General features: G+C 35.3%; 1 protein-coding gene and 1 long non-coding RNA gene across 2 annotated transcripts; both read right to left on the reverse strand.

Moving 5' to 3' along the window:
* Positions 1-3451: 3451 nt before the first annotated feature.
* LOC139320328 (uncharacterized) lies at positions 3452-9015 on the reverse strand. The gene is made up of 2 exons (XR_011600687.1): positions 8624-9015; positions 3452-4535 (listed from the first exon to the last, which is right to left on the reverse strand). It is a non-coding gene; the product is annotated as an uncharacterized lncRNA (long non-coding RNA).
* A 2842-nt stretch (positions 9016-11857) lies between these two features.
* Positions 11858-14959, reverse strand: FABP2 (fatty acid binding protein 2). Its single transcript, XM_070949149.1, has 4 exons — positions 14893-14959; positions 13091-13263; positions 12696-12803; positions 11858-11908 (listed from the first exon to the last, which is right to left on the reverse strand). Exons 1-4 carry the CDS (start codon positions 14957-14959, stop codon positions 11858-11860), a joined length of 399 nt encoding a protein of 132 aa, XP_070805250.1.
* Between the last annotated feature and the right edge of the window lie 1650 nt (positions 14960-16609).

Below are 16609 nucleotides of genomic sequence, written 5' to 3' on the forward strand. Positions count from 1 at the left end.
AGTCACACTACTGTTTTGCCATATGAGACTAGCAGCATAAGAAATTTTATGACAGAATTATTTTAAAATTCCTTGTTAGACTAATCAAGAAACTGTTAAATGCTGGAAGCATATGCGGATATTAGAAATATGCACAGAATGTTATATAATCATTAAAAACTTACATTTTATAGTAGACAAATATTAACCATTGATATATTTTCTTGAATCAGTTATCCAGGATCTCATTATTATCTTTTAAATATTTGAAATAATGCCTTAATGAAGTCTTAGATTTTATTTTAATATACAGTATATATTATGGTAGCTAGCGTTTTAAACAGCAATAGTTTCTTGCATTGTGCAGTATTTTAAATACGAAAATTATGCATAGCAGTTGTTTGTAATAAAAATATTTAAGTATATTGTTGGGCTGCAAAAAATGTGATAAATGAATTGTATAAATATATTTTTATATTAAAGCTGCCGTAGAGAATATTTAAATCATTGCATGTATAGAAAGTACTCTGATTTTCTTAAAACCAGCAGAAACATAAACATGGATTCTGATCAGTTCAGCCTGAAAATGTTCCTTTTTAAAGATTGAAATGGAATACACATGCAGTTGTTAGGTGTACGACACCGTACCTTTAAAATTTCTTTGTATAAGCATTTTCTATTAAAATAATGACTACAAAGATGGTCCGAAAAATGTAAATGTGTTTTAGTTTTCAGCATGATAGCTGCTATCTGTTTTGGAACACTCCATTGCAAGTTTGCATTATAATTGGATTAAATACAAATTTGTGACTTTGACCAAATGGAGAAAATGCTATTACAATTGGTGGTTGGGCCTACTCAGAACATTATTAGTAGTGTAAAATAGGGATGCTTGCATGCTTTCCTACAATAAGGAATATTATTACATTGAAGTTCCATATTTATATTAATGAAGGAGTCTTTCTACTCTCTAAACTTTCAGAGGCAATGTCTGAAAGATATGGGCTTGACTTATGACCATTCGTTCAATGACCCTTTGGAGTCACAACGGCACTGGCAAAAGTGGCTTGTGACCACTCCTTGCACAACAACCATTACAGAAATCTCTGTCATATGATTGTGATTGCAGTGTTTGACCCCTGGCTCACGCAACAGTTGAAGTGTCATGTGATCACCATTTGTGACCTTCCCAGCCAGCTTCCGATAGCCAGTGGGAAAGATGGTAGGGAAAGTTGCAAGTCAGTCACATGTCTGCCTTAACAACCGCAGTGATTTGCTTTGCGGCAAAAAGCTCATAAAACTGGGTCAGGCCACATCTCTCTTAAAACTGCATTGCTTAACAACAAATTTTTCAGCTCCAGTTATGGTCATAAATTGAAGACTATCAGTAGGTCTAGTGACTAAGGTAAGATTAGAGGCAGAGAATCGGAGTTCTTGTCCTGCCTTAGATACAATAAACAAATGACTTTGAGGCAATTACTCTCAGCCCTAGAAAGAAGGCACTAGCAAAATATTTCAGAAACTTCCCCAAAAATTGCAATCAAATTGAGTTGAAAGTCCCAAATATCTTTTGTTTACACTGACAGTATCTTACCTATTCTCCATATCTTCAAGTTAGTCTTGACTCCTGACAAGTGCCTGGACAAAGTCCTTTGCTGTCTTGACATTTTTAAAAGTAGTTTGCCATTATCTTCCTAGGAGTAAGAGAGTTAAGCTGCCCAAATTGCCCAGCTGACTTCGTGCCTAAGGTGGAACTGGAACTCAAGAGTCCTCTGCTTTTTATTCTGGTGCTTTAACCACCACACCAAACTGACTGTCTTAACTATGAATGTAACTCCACATTGTTGGTTTCTTGTTACGGAGGTGACTTAGTTTTTAATCTTATTGGTATCTATCATGCTCGAGTGCTTTTTCAGAAGTTACTGGTTTGTTTAAAGCATGTATAGTTAACATATTCATGATTACAAATAAAACAGAGAAGTAACCATCTCAAAGTAACTAAAATTATTTTTTGATATTTTAACTTTTTTTAAATTAAAAAAAGTTCATTTCATTCCTGATATGCAGGTAAAAATGGAACTAGAAGTACTGGAATCAAAGTGTTCAATTGAAAGCTGTTACTGAAGTAATTTGAATTTGTAATATTTATGTAAAAAGTAATGTGAATTACCTCTGTTAAGTATTACTGTATTTTAAAAACGTAAAGCAAATGTTCATTTTCTGTATAAATGAAAAGTGTTGGATTTGTGAGTATATGTGCTTTAAAGAAATATAAAAGTCTTAATAGATATTTTTTGCACAAATTTATTGCTAGCAAATAAGGGGAACTTGGTCAACTTCTCATTTTTTTATAGCTGGCTGTACAGTCTTAATATTTGCTTGCAATATTTGATTTTTTTAAATTTTATTTTTATAATTGTTCCCTTGAGACTATAGATTTGTGTGGCTTTTGTAATTTTAAATACATTTAATGTGATATAAAGGAATATCTTTTTAAAACTTTTTAAAATTTAACACTTTTTAAAATTGCCCTGCATGTACCTGTTGATAAAACAAAAATAAGATATCCAATATCTCTGCTTAGTTTACAGATGTATAATTTTTCTGTGAAACAGGAGCAAACCATTAATTTTTAGCTTTAAGAATACAGTGCTCCTCAGTTTGAGAGACTAAATATTTACTAGCAAATAATACAATAACCAAACATCTGGTAAAAATGTAATACTTGCATTCTGCTCCATATCATATTGTTTCACTTCTGAACTGCAGTTGATTTATATTTCTGTAAAAGCAGATGACATGTCCAATTCTATCAAATGAATACTTGTTACATCTTTATGCATTTAAATAGGCCAGTTTTCATTTCACTATGCTAAGTTTACCAAGACTCCAAATTTTTAATGGATAGGGGTGGACATTCTGACAATATGAAAGATTCTAAATAACATTACCAGATGTATTTAATAAATATGTAAATATAGGTAAATCATGACATGGATTGTTTTACTTGAATTCACATGTGATAATTTTCTCATTCAGAGTGTGGCTATGAATCACCCATTTCTTTAAGACTCTTGTCCCTTCCGACGAATACTATTAGACCGAATAGTAAAGCAAGTAGTGGTGCATTCAGTTATATTCATACTACTTACAACTCTCTTACAGAGTAAGTTGTACTTACACACTATAGTAAGTTGACTTTCTCAACTAATAAAATTGAGAACCTAGTATATTGGGCCACATTCCTATTTGCTTGTTTAGAATTTGAAAAGAAAAATCATTCTAAATACTCAGTTTCTCAGTGAAGAAAATAATTATATTGCTATTATCTTTGTACTTTGTAAATGCAGACCAGAGTTCACATTTGAACTCTGAAGTAATCAAAGGTTTTCTTATTTCTTTATTAACTGATGGAAGAACAATTTTAGAACATTAACTTAGGACAAAGAATTCAAGTTATGATATTAATATGTTTGATTCAATCATGTCATTCCTTTTTTATTGCTTGGCTATAGTCAATTCTTGTGGAGGAATTGACACATATATAGGTTGAACAGCAATACTGAATTTACTTTAAATATAACCCCCTCTCAAATTTCTCAAAGAAAATAAACCCAAATTCAATCTCATTAGAACTTCACCCTACCTCCACCAATGCTTCAGATCTTGTGCTCAACACAACAAATTTATAAGCTCAATGTAATTAATTCAATGTTTAAAGAAAGCCCCTTGTCCCAGCCTGACAAAAATAGGGTGAATCCATTTACTCTAGAATATAAATGTAATAAATATTCAGCTTATACATTATTGAGAGTAGAGCACAAAACCAATCAAAAGAAAAACATTTAAATTATGAAAATTAACAGGAATGTCTGCAGACTTTCTTTTCAATCTACTTTTAGAACATGAAATGTCAAAAGGGCAAATCCAAAGTATAATGGGGATCAGGACCACATTAGACAGAGTAAAATTTATTCAAATGGTTGGTCTGTTTATATATCATAAGAATCATAAAATATCATCCGCACAGTCCAAGCACACATTGCTTCTGAAGGCACAAAGCTGAACACGAAGTACTTTAAAACTTCAAACATGGCAAATGCATATTGAGAAGAATATATGCAACTTCTTTACATAAAATCAGTTAAAACAACCCTCAGAATTGATCAGGTTACATTTTCTCATTTTATGCTAAGAGTTCATCATACATTATTGTTACAGAGATATTTGTCTCCAGTCCACTTGTATGGCGATAGAGTCGATTGCTGAAAATAGACAACTGCAAACTTAATTGAAAGTGTTGTGACACTTCAATTAGTTATATTTGCCGTAAGGCAGAATTTGCACATTGAAGAATAATGTGAAATATGACAGGTCATCATAGAGCAAGTTCACCATATCTAATTGCTCAGCAAAACTATGTCAACAATTCAAATATAGAAAGAGCAGTTGTTTTTGAGATTTCTGATGTAACAGTTCTCCAGTGTTCTTTTATTTTTGGTTGTGAAGCAAAAGCAGCTAAAGGAGCTGGTTTTTCTTGAAGGCAGTCTGGTTGTCTGCAGTATAAAGAAAACAAAAATTAGATCAATCAGTGAAAAAAACTGTACCCAATATAATCCTGTGCATCAGACTTCTAGTATCATCAGCATCATCAGTTCCCTGATAACCTAAAAGTAGAACATAACTTATTCTGTTGTTCCTTCCCAATGGATTATTCATTTTTGCCTCTAGTCATATATCTGTTCCAGTTGTTAGTCATCAAAACTCCATATTTCATGAATGTTGATCCAGTTTTAAAACTATTTTAATAGCCACTGACACATCAGGTGGAAACATATGAATTATAAACTAATTCATCATTTTGTCTTAGATTTTTCAAGTATTGTATAATGCACAGGTGTCAAACTCGCGGTGTCACATTGCCATCACATGATGTATTGCGATGTTTTCCACTTCGCAGAGTTGGTGGGCATGGCCTGCATGTGACACATACTGGTATAATGCTATGGAGCCATAATAAGACATAATCACAGCCATCCAGTATTTTTTCTTTTGTGGCATAAAGTGATTTACATTTTTACTTGGTCTGACTTGATTGCAACATGTAAAAAACAACCCTACCCATTAAGATTTAATTGCATTACATTTAATTGCAAAAAGTTCTATCCTCTCATTTTCTGAATTAGTCCAACATTCTCAATCACTAACCCCAAAATGGAATGATAAATGTTTAGTAAATGAAGTAAGACCATTTATTTGATTAGTGAAGTTAGAAATCTTGCTCCAAAGGTACAAGCCATAATTCTGGATTTTAAAAACTAGTCATTAATCCAGTATAGATAAGAAGTTGCATAAACTTGCTTTTGAACCATTTAAAATTGATCTTTTCAAATCAGGGTGGATAAAAATCAATGATTTTTTTTTAAAAAATCAGATTTTTTTGATTTAAATCGGATTTTTTTTTATTTAAATCAGATTTTTTTTAATTTTTATCGAATTTATTTTAATAAAAAACTTTGGGGTAAAAATCTATCGTAAGATAGTTTTCTATTTAAGATACATAAATAATTTAGTTTATTCAGCATGAAATGGAGCTTAGTTATGTAGCACGAGGCTGTATATTCTGCAACACTGGGACTATCGGTGAGTCAACAGTGGGTCAAAGGAGTAGCAGAGATGACAGTTGCTCTTTAAAAATTATGATTTAAATCGAGTTGATTTAAATCAAACCTTTTTACTAGTGATTTAAATCATGATTTAAATTGTGATTTAAATCAACTCGATTTAAATCAAATCCACCCTGTTTCAAATACATACAAAAAAAATCCCTGTTTTGAAAACTTGGTACAGTTGTTAAAAAGTTTTAAATATACCACTTCCTTAGAATTAGACATATTTATCTCTCAGGTATACTTACAGTGTTTACTATTGCTTGTTGCTACACTATGTCCTGAAATGCACAACTGTAATATTTGGAGATCAAACTTTCATAATAAATCACTCGTCCATTCTTTGCCTCAGCAATTTTAGATGCTATCTAAGACTTCCTAGTAGATGCAAATTCAGGCAGCTGCAATTCTAAATTTTTGCTTCCCCACCAAACTACACATTTTCTTTATATTATTTATATCCCACCTTTATTATTTTTTTACAAATAACTCAAGGTGCAGAACATATCTAAATACCGCATTTTTTTGGTGTATAAGACACACTTTTCCTACCCAAAAAAGTGGGTGGAAATGTCTGTATGTCTTATACAGCATATATTGAAGCCCCACCCACTCGCTGGCTCCCACCCGCTGGCCTTTGCCTTTCAGCAATTTGCCTCCTTGCATTAAACAGGAAACAGCCTGGTCAGCTTCAGCACAGCCTGATTTAGCATGAGCAGCTGATTGGCGGTTGGATCTGCCTCCCGGAATACCATCTATCAGCTCTTCCAGGCTGCGGGAATTGCTGCCGCCCATTGCCACTGCCGCCTATGGCCACCACTGCGCACCCCATTTTCAGCTTCCGTGCGTCCCATTTTTGGCCTCTGCGCATCCCATTTTTGGCCTGTTCCCTAACACAAGACAATCAAGCAAAAAACAATCAAGAAATCACCAAGACACTGATCACACTGTGATCACACTGATCACAGTGAACATCACACAGACACTGATATTACCTATTCATGTAAAGAAACATACAAATAAACACACTTACATAGCACCAAGAACTCCACAGTTCAACCCTGAACTACAGAAACAGGACTAGCTATTTAGTAGCAAAATGATACTTAAGAATTAAATTGCTTCTTAGCAGGAAGGAAAAGGAAACTGGGTCCTGGAGTTGAAGGATAACATTTTATCCTTTAACCCCAGAAAGCATCTGTATCAAAGGAAAGGGAACTACTTGCTCCAGCTGAGGAAAAGGGAATTACAATCAGGTTCGTACATATTGGTACAATGACAAGACCCGCAAACAAGCAATAGATAAAAGCAGCTGTAATAAAGGTGTGGCAAAGCATTTCAAACGAGGAAACAATGGTTATGTCATGGGATCCAGACTTCAGGCAGTCTCACTGACTGCAAAAGATTTTAATCTAAGTATTAAAAACAATGCTTATACATGTAATTATGTTAGTTTGTTCCATCTTTATTTATTTAAAAATAGTTTTTATTGAATATAAATATTAAAAAAGACATACGTAACATATACACAACAGTTTGTTCCATCTTTAATGGGCCACCAAAACTGGGGATGGGTGTATTAAAATGGCTGTAATTCCTCAATGTTAATGCCATACTTTTTGTCAAACCTCTTGAATGAAAGCTGACCATTTTCACTTTACTCACATCTTGACTCTTTTGTTTCAAATTAAATGGTGGTATACAATTACCATTGTCCCAATTACCATTGTCCCAATATATATATATATATATATATATTGTTTGGTTGTTTTCCTATTAAAACATTACAATTCCAGAATTTCTCATCCACCACACTAAAATGTTTTGCCAGTTCAAGACTTATTAGGCTTCTTCAATTTAACATCAATTATTTTAATTAGAGAATAAGACGTGATTTCTGTTTTGTTCAATGATCTCCCACAAAGCAAGAAACTTTTGCTTTTATCTCAAAGGACCCATCGGATTATCTCAAAGATGCTTTTTCAAGAGGCAACTTGACTTTCTGGTTTTTCTTTAAAGATGTTTTGCTTCTCATCCAAGAAGCTTGTTCAGCACTGGCTGGATGATGGGGAATGGAAGGATTTATATTTTTTGCTGACAGCTGGTCATTTGCATTCTTTTAGAGCAGGAGCGTCTAACTTGCATTGTCATGTGAAGTATCGAGACTTTCCCCCTCTTTGCTAAACCGGCCTTGGCCAGTGCATGATGCATGAGTTTAACAGCCCTGTTTTAGAGAGTGGCTGAGGGCACTTGGAGGTTTGTCTGTGTCCTCAGGGTCACCTGAGTAATGGGTATGGAGCCTTCTTGGAATTGCTGAAAGGACTGTGTTGTGGAGCTGTGCCTTTTCTGCCCTGTGTCCCTTCACTATTGAACACAGGCGCAGGTAGTTCCATTCAGTCAGAGCTGAAGAAGCTTCTTGGATGAGAAGCGAAACGTCTTCAAAGAAAAACCAGGAAGTCCAATTGCTTCTTGAAAAAGCACCTTTGGGACAACCATGACCTGGATGACTGAGAATCTCCATAGACATCCGTCTGGGATTTACATTATTGCCGGGCCAAAGGAAATGGCCTAATGCAGGGCTGGGCCACTGTGGCCCTTCTACAACCTGTGGACTTCAACTCCCAGAATTCCTGAGACAGCTTGGCTGTCTCAGGAATTCTGGGAGTTGAAGTCCACAGGTTGTAGAAGGGCCACAGTGGCCCAGCCCTGGCCTGATGCGATCCTGGAAGCAGAGGGTTCACGAGTCTCGGTACAGCTTGTGGGTCGTACCTCACATCCCAAAAGATAAAACCACACACCACAAGCCCCAACCGCCGGCTACACACTATTTACGAAATTCAAAAGTGGTCAAACGGAATCCTGCTGATTTCTCTTCAAATCTGGAACTCTCGCCCTTGGGACCCGTTATCACTCCGTCATCCCCCGTGCCAAGCGGTCTCCTTCGTCTCCCTGAGCCGCCGCCCTTTCCCACTCACCCCTCGATACAGCCGCTTCAAGGTAGCAGATAAACGAAGACGAAGAGCACGAAGTCGAAGAGGATCATCAGCCAGAAGTCCAGCCAGTAGGACGTCCCGGAGAGAGGGGGCCCGCAGGAGATGTTCCCCGTCGTTCCGGTCACCTCGGCTGCCAGCCGGTCCGGTTCATGCTCAGTCTTTCGGCGGTCTCGTATCTCAACGCCTTCCGCAGCCTCCATTGTCCCACACACGGAAAGGATTTCTTCCGCGAACGGCGCCCGGCGTACATAAGACAGTTACTACCATAGAGACACACACACACACACACAAAAAAGGAGAGGCACAATAGCGATGTTTCCGGTAGAGACTTCCGGTGAGGTGAGGCCCTTATTATGTCTGTTCAGAAGCCTATGGTTCACTGCGAACTTGAACTCTGTACGGCGCAGAAATTGTGGTTGGGATGGTAGAAACCTGGGCTTGGATGCCCGTGGCGGTGCGTAGAGATAATAAGGAGTTTACATTCCTTGCAAAGATGTGTTGTTTTCATTTAGGCTCGAACAGAAGCTATCGTTTTTCTCGCAGTAGAGCACGGGTCGCCAATCTTGGCAACTTTAAGACTTGTGGACTTCAGCTCCCAGAATTCCTCAGCCAGCAAAGCTAAGCAAAGCTGGCTGAGGAATTCTGGGAATTGAAGTCCATAAGTCTTAAAGTTGCCAAGATTGGAGACCCCTGCAGTAGAGGTTAATTTAGTGGGTTGTTTTCTGTTTTTTTTTTAAGTTGGCAACTTTTAAGGTGTGTGGAATTAGCAGAGTTCTCTAGTCAGAATGCTAGACGGATGCAAGTGCATCTACCATCTGCTGACCTATTGATACCAAGGCTCCAAACTAAGGTATGACCTCACCCAGTGGTTTCAAAGGGATGGCAAAGGAAAAGGGAGGTTGAGTCCTCACTTGGACTTGGCAGGTCCAAGTGAGGAACAGAGGAACTGCTCTGTCAACAGAAATGGAAGCAAGCCACAGAGGAAAGAATCAGTTTGGTGTAAGTAGTTAAGGTGCTGGCCTAAAAACAAGGACACTAAGTTCCAGTCCCTCCTTAGTCATGAATGTTGCTTGTCTGCTTTTGAATCACTGTTGGGTCTCTAGTCTCCAAAGCATCTGAAGGCAGGACAAATAGTGAAATGGTTTATGGCCAGAACTCATGGGTGTTCCATCACTGGAGATTTTTAAGAAGAGATTGGACACTCATTGTCTGGAATGGGATAGGTCTCCTGGTTGAGGAGGGATTAGAAGACTTCCAAGTTCTTCAACTCATATTCTGTATTCCCATTTTCAGCCCACCCCACTTCAGAGGGTTACTGTGGGAGAGGAAGGAGTATTATGTATATTCACAGCCTTGAGTTTCTTATAAAATAGTAAAGGCAGAATAAAAATCTAATGAATAAATAAACCATAGTATAGCACCTCTTACCAAACTTTGCAGTTAGTTCAGAAGGATAATTTGATTGGTGTATCAAAAACTGTCAAAAGAGCTTTGACCTTTATGAGAGGTCAAGAAGCACAAAAATGGGTACACTACCATCATCCTAGTTCCAGCTAAAGTCATCAACCAGTGGAGCCAGTGCTGTTTCTATACTGTCATCCTGGCCTGAAACCTGATTGACACTGCTTTAGTTCAAACAAAATACATGTTTTAATATATATTTAAAATATACATAATTGATGCACACTTTTTAGTTAAGTGAATCACCACAGTTGTTAAGTTAGTAACGTGGTTAAGTGAATCTGGCTTCTCTATTTACCTTGCATGTCAGAAGTTCACAAAAGGTAATCACATAACCCCTGGTTGCTACAACTGTCGTAAATAAAGTCAAGCATCCAAATTTTGATCACACAACCATGCAACGGTTGTTAAGTGTGAAAAAATGGTCATAAATCAATGTTTTCAATGCTCTAATTTTGAACAGTCACCAATGAATTGAGGACTACTTGTAATCCTACAGAAGTTCTAACTATGTGATCATTAAAAGTTGACACTAATTTAACAGCAAATAATCATCTTGAAAGAGAAGGCTCCAGCTAAAATTCTCCATCTTTTCTAATCATTTGTATTAGGATTTCATTGGCAAATACTGAAAATCACAAGACATTGAATCTCTATTGTGGTCTAATGTGGATATTATTTATTAAATGATATGGGGACAATAGGCTTGATTATATACTGGTGAGTTAGATCTGTGTATTAATACATGCTCAGTAAAAATGGTTTTTTTTTTGTTTTGGTTTTTTTTTAAAAAGGGAAATTGGTCAACTATTGGAGCCCAGGAATTTTTCATAGTTCACAGACACATTAATAAGTATCATTTTTAAAAGCACTTCATGAGCAGATTAACTGAAAGAAATTGATTGCATATAGTTCCTTAAAAATTGAGATCATTAATGTGAATATTGTCTTTTTTGAAGGAGTATTTAGACCATGATTATCTCAGTGGAATCTGAATTAGTTTGTCTGGACTTGTTCTTCATTTTAAAGCCAGATTAATTTTAAGACAGATGAGGTAGAGTTTCTTACAGTTGTATTTTAATGTATACTGTAATTTTTAAATTTGGATTTCTTGAACCAAGAATTTCTTCCTAAGTAGAAATTTGTTTTTCTTAGTTTTTCAATACCAAATCAAGGTGAAAAAAGACTACTGGACAGAATTTTTTTGTTGTTAGTTGTGAAGTCGTCCACTCTAATGGACATAAATTAGGATATATTATATTAGGTGACATTTTGATGAGAATGTGTGTACAAAATTTGTTCTTTCCAAATTTACATAAAAATAGTGAGAGAAATCACAAAAATAAAAACTAATAAGGAAATGTGACAAATTAAAAAGGTTAGAACTAGGTAAATTTGAAAAAAGCATTTGTATGGTATTTGGATTGGACTAGATAGTTCTTATAAGTGTTTTATTTTATAAAGGAGTGATAATTTATTTTAAATATTGAGTTAAATAAGCGATTATTCACAACAACAATGAAAGACAATGTCTTCTAGAATATGGAATAGAAATAAGGTTTATTTTTTCCCATTTATAAAAAGTAAATTTTATATTCATACTCAGTGATACCATTTAGCTAAATTGTTATGGTACATAAAAGATAAATACATCTTAAATGAATATTAGTACTTAGCTACTTTGTATTTGGTTAAGAAAATGTAAAGAAAACACAAGTGATCTTCTGATGGTTTTCAGTCTTCACCAATAGTTGTTTATGCTTTCTTGAAGAATCTTTTGGCTATTACTCCTTCGTAGGTGTAAGTCTGAAAAGATTTTATTTTTAAAATAAGTAAAACAGGTCAGAATATCTATAATATTTTTCTGGATTTACAGTGCTTATATTCCCAAACTATAGAATAGTTTCATTCTATATTCCAGAAACCAGCCCTTTTTAAGGTGACAGAAATAGGCTAAAATCAGTATTTATTGTTAAATAATGACCCATAAATAGATGACACATAGTCCTGTTTGAACAGTTTTGATTAATCCTAGTATTTATTGAACAATATAGCAGTTGATGAATCCAGAAAGAGAAATGCTCCTGGAATTATTAACTAAATTGTGTCAGAAGTTAAGAAGTTCATTCCCAAGCTGAGCTACAATAAAACCCAAGAAGCACTTATGGTTGGATCAGGAAATTGTTTATTGTGGTAGGGCCCATATTAGCAAGCAGGCAGAGATGAGACTATTGGAAAAAGCAAACCTAGGCAAAATTGGATTGTGGAATGGAATCCTGGAAGGAGCCCTAGATGTGGCCAGGGTTCACGACAAGGCTACACTTATGATTAATATATTGTCAGACATTTTAAAATTGGTTTTTCATGTTTTAAATTTTAGAAGAGTTTGTTATTTCAGGTTGTAATCTAATTTTTTTCCCTTTTGCTTCAGCCCCATAACTGGCTTCTCAACTATTTCTTTTCTTACAACTGTAAGTAAATATTTAATAAAGTTTTTGTTCTTTTGTTAAATCTTCTCAGTTCCTTGTTAAGATAATATGAGTTTCTATTGTTGTTGATTACTGTATATAAAAAATACCAATGATACACTTACCTGAATCATTTCGTCTCCTACAATTTCTCGGAGTGCGTCAAGTTTCTTTCCGTTATCCTTTCGGTTGAATGAGCCTATTAGTTGGTTTCCTTTCAGGTCCCAGGTCCCCTACAGTACACAGCATGCATATAAGGAAGGAGGGGGAAAAGAGAAGAAGGAAGATTTTTAGATGTTGAACATATTAGTAACTGGTTATAACAAAAGTGTGTGTGTTTTGGAATCCTTTGTCTCTCAACCATCTTGTCACCTAACACAGGAGATCAGAAACTAACTCCTGTGAGAAAAGATTGATGAAACCAGAATATTTATCCATGAGAACAGTAATTGAGGTGGGTTATGGTAGCCCACATCAACAGCAAAACACTAATATTAAGAAGAAGAAAAAGTTTTCTTACATTGAGTTCAGTTCCATCAGCTAAACTGTAGTCAAAATTCACTCCCAAAGTGAACACTATCTCTATGCTGCGGAAATTGCTGTTTTCTTGAACGGTGAATTTGTTTCCGTCTTGTTTGATTGTGAGCTTCAGGTTGTCATGGGCTCCAAGCTTCCTCTTCACTAAATTAATACCTATGAAGGTTAAAATGAGTGTGGGTCAGTTGCACAGCAGACTGATACTTTTTAAATACTTATTTTAAATAAATTATCTAAATGGAGTGGATAGAATAGGACAATTTGAGTCTGTCCTCTGTAATTCATGTTTGTCTAGGTTTTGGTTTTAAAGGCTAATACAACCAGTTTACAAGGATCTGCTCATGCTTTCTTAGGGATTTTAATCCATGTGGAATTATACATGATGTATATCTTGGACTACTAATGTGGCATCCCTTCTCTTTTCCATATCTGCCAGTAGCTGAGTTCACAAACCCCAAATCAAGCAAAATATGGGTGATGAATAAGCACATAAACACAACTCCCACTTAACAATAGGCAAATCCTTTTTTTTTATGCAATCTGAAGAGAAGCCAAAATATTGTCAAAGGTCAAATTGCTTAGATCAGCTAAATATACATGATCTGATACTTCTGAACTGGAAAATAATGTTATTACAAAAAAGGAGAAGAGGAAGCTCTGGATGCAGTATTAAGTAAAATTACATCAAGTTATACAGCATTTAGTTTACTTTTGTAATAAAAAAGCCTAAAGAAAGTACCAAGGGAAAATTAGACATCAGTGCAACCACATAGAACACAAGTACTGATTAGTAACAATAGAAAACCAATCATTCTAGAGTCAAATAACTAATGGGAAGTAGCACATATGAAAACAATAAATTCCATTGAAAAAGGAAATATAGACCTAGAGGAGAATCTGGGAAACAATATATATCATGTTTGAGACCATAATAATGAGAATTGCAAATAGAGGATGAAATAAAAAATCTTGCTGGAAGACTTACGACTCTCATCTCGGTCTGCTGCATACAGTCTTGCCTAGATTCCAGAACAGAATCTACCCAGACTGGTTGTGAGATGGTATGTGAGCAGGAATTGGTAATTGAAACTTGCTAAAGAAACTAATGCTTTCATTGTTTGATGTTTGTGTTCATGGTCTACAGTTGCCAGAATCCTAAATCTTTTGACACCGAACCCTGGGTGCAGTTGATGTTTAAGAAATTATTAGATTTCTTAATATTAGATTTTGTAGAACGCAAAGCCACTTAGGTTAGATTCTGAGAGTCTCAGTCTTAGGAAGCCAGAAAGTTTATGGGAGTCTCAGAAAGCTAGTTTTTGAGAAAAGGGAAGTCAGCAATGACTTTTTACCTATAACAGCAGAATGACAGTATAAATTAAATATGGAAAAAAAGAGAGAAAACAAAGCCTTGTAGAGTGGATGTGTACAAGAAAGTAGGGATTGGAATTGTATATATTTGGAAGCAGGAAAGACAAGTTTCTAAGATTTGAAGAGCCAACATGGAAAAAAAAGGGGATGCCTTGTGGACTTTGGTTTAAGTCTTTCCTTAGGCATGAAGAAAAAAAATCATTTGTCAATGTTTCTGTTTGTCACAGAAAGAAATGTACAAACCTGAAAGTATGTAGGTTTACCAGTAAATCTTTGAGGGAAGGATAATTTTAAAAAATTAAAAAACTGGAATGAAAGTCCAGGGATTAATAAAGAAGAATGCCAGGGATTAGTAGCAAACATTTTGAATTGCATCAGCAATCTGTTTTTTCTTAAGCAAGGAAATGCAGATCTTACCCATTACTTCCATGAACTTTTCATAGTTTTCACTCTTCTCTATTTTCCAGGTGCCATCAAATGCCATGGTTGTTAGCTATTATGAGAAAATGTAGAACTAAAAGAAGGTTTCCTATCCAATCTAGAGTAAAGCTTTCTGAAGGGGTAATTTATATCTTCACTTATCTTGAAAGCAATTCATACACTGATGTGGCTGACTAAAGTACAATTAGTCAGGTGATCCAATAAGATTAAATTACTACAACGTATTCAATTCATTATAATTAGAATAAATATTATATTTAATTCTATCTCTTAAAAATATTGCCTGTACTGTTCAGTAAAGTTGTGATTACTAAGTTCTCTTTTTCCCTCTGAATAGGATAGACGACAGGAAAAAAAAAGCTTAGATCATTACTGGTAAGGAGAAAGAATGAAAATGAAAATGGTTTTCTGTTTAAATGAAGCAACACTTATTTTAAATAGCAAACCTACTGTACTGTAACATTTTTGTCATGCTTCCTTTTATTTCTTATATCTGCTCAAGCAAGGACAACAACTTTTCATTCCCCTTTAAATATGTGTTCTCTTTGGAAACTGTTCCACTGAGTAAGGTAAAGATATAAATAATGGGTGACAGGTTATTTACTCTGGGAACAATTTATTATAGTTTCCTTTAACCCTAATCATGTGAGGCTTACTTTTTCTGTTCTGAAATGTAGGAAATAGATCTGAGGCAGAATGTGATTTTAATATAGCCAATACAATATAATATAATAGAATTCTTTATTGGCCAAGTGTGATTGGACACAAAAGGAATTTGTCTTTGGTGCATATGCTCTCAGTGTACATAAAAAGACAAGATACATTCGTCAAGAATCATAAGGTACAACACTTAATGATAGTCATAGGATACAAATAAGCAATCAAATCCTACTAGGAAACAATCAATATAAATATAAATCGTAAGGATACAAGCAACAAAGTTACAGTCATGCAGTCATAAGTGGGAGGAGTTGGGTGATAGAAATGATGAGAAGATTAATAGTAATAGTAATGCAGCCTTAGTGAATAGTTTGACAGTGTTGATGGAATTATTTGTTTAGCAGAGTGATGGCGTTCGGGGAAAAAACTGTTCTTGTGTCTAGTTATAATGTACTCTTTCCACACAAACATGTGTTCATAAACCCCTCTCACCTCTCTCCTACCTTAATAGAAGACTGATTTCACAATAACTACATAATCCTATTTTATAGATGTCCTATCTAATATTTTAATTAAACAGCAGTGGAATATCTGAGCATCATGTTTGAAGAATCATACTTCAAGAATTTTAGGGGTTAAAAATCTAAGAAATGCAAACAACCATATCTATGCAGATCAGGGGTGTCAAACTGGTGGCCCACAGGCCGGATACGTCACGTGCAGGCTGTGCCCATTCCAACTCCGCAAATGGGAGAAACGTCACAAAACGGCAGTGTGAGGCCGCGAGTTTGACACCTGTGATGTAGATAGTTGGAGAAGAGTAGGAACAAAGGCTCTAATTCCTCTTAATTTCCTGTTACTGCTGCAAATTTAACATTACTCCACAAATCTAAAATGAAGTCTGATGACTACATTTGGGCTACATAAATTTATGGCCCTGGGCTGTTCAGATGTCTGTTCAAATTGCCTGACTGGACTTCGGTACTTTTCAGTTATAATTCACAACCTATATTATCACAGATAAGATAACGTC

The sequence above is a fragment of the Pituophis catenifer genome, unplaced genomic scaffold, assembly GCF_029215685.1.
Source record: "Pituophis catenifer annectens isolate HBS135680 unplaced genomic scaffold, rPitCat1.0.hap2 SCAF_8, whole genome shotgun sequence".
Classification (NCBI taxonomy): domain Eukaryota; kingdom Metazoa; phylum Chordata; class Lepidosauria; order Squamata; family Colubridae; genus Pituophis; species Pituophis catenifer.

Coding starts and splice junctions, on each gene's coding strand:
- FABP2 (XM_070949149.1), bottom strand. CDS start 14,959: ATGGCATTTGATGGCACCTGGAAAATAGAGAAGAGTGAAAACTATGAA. Junction 12,804..13,090: donor CTGATGGAACTGAACTCAAT/GTAAGAAAACTT, acceptor TGTGTACTGTAG/GGGACCTGGGACCTGAAAGG. Junction 11,909..12,695: donor TAGGAGACGAAATGATTCAG/GTAAGTGTATCA, acceptor AAATCTTTTCAG/ACTTACACCTACGAAGGAGT.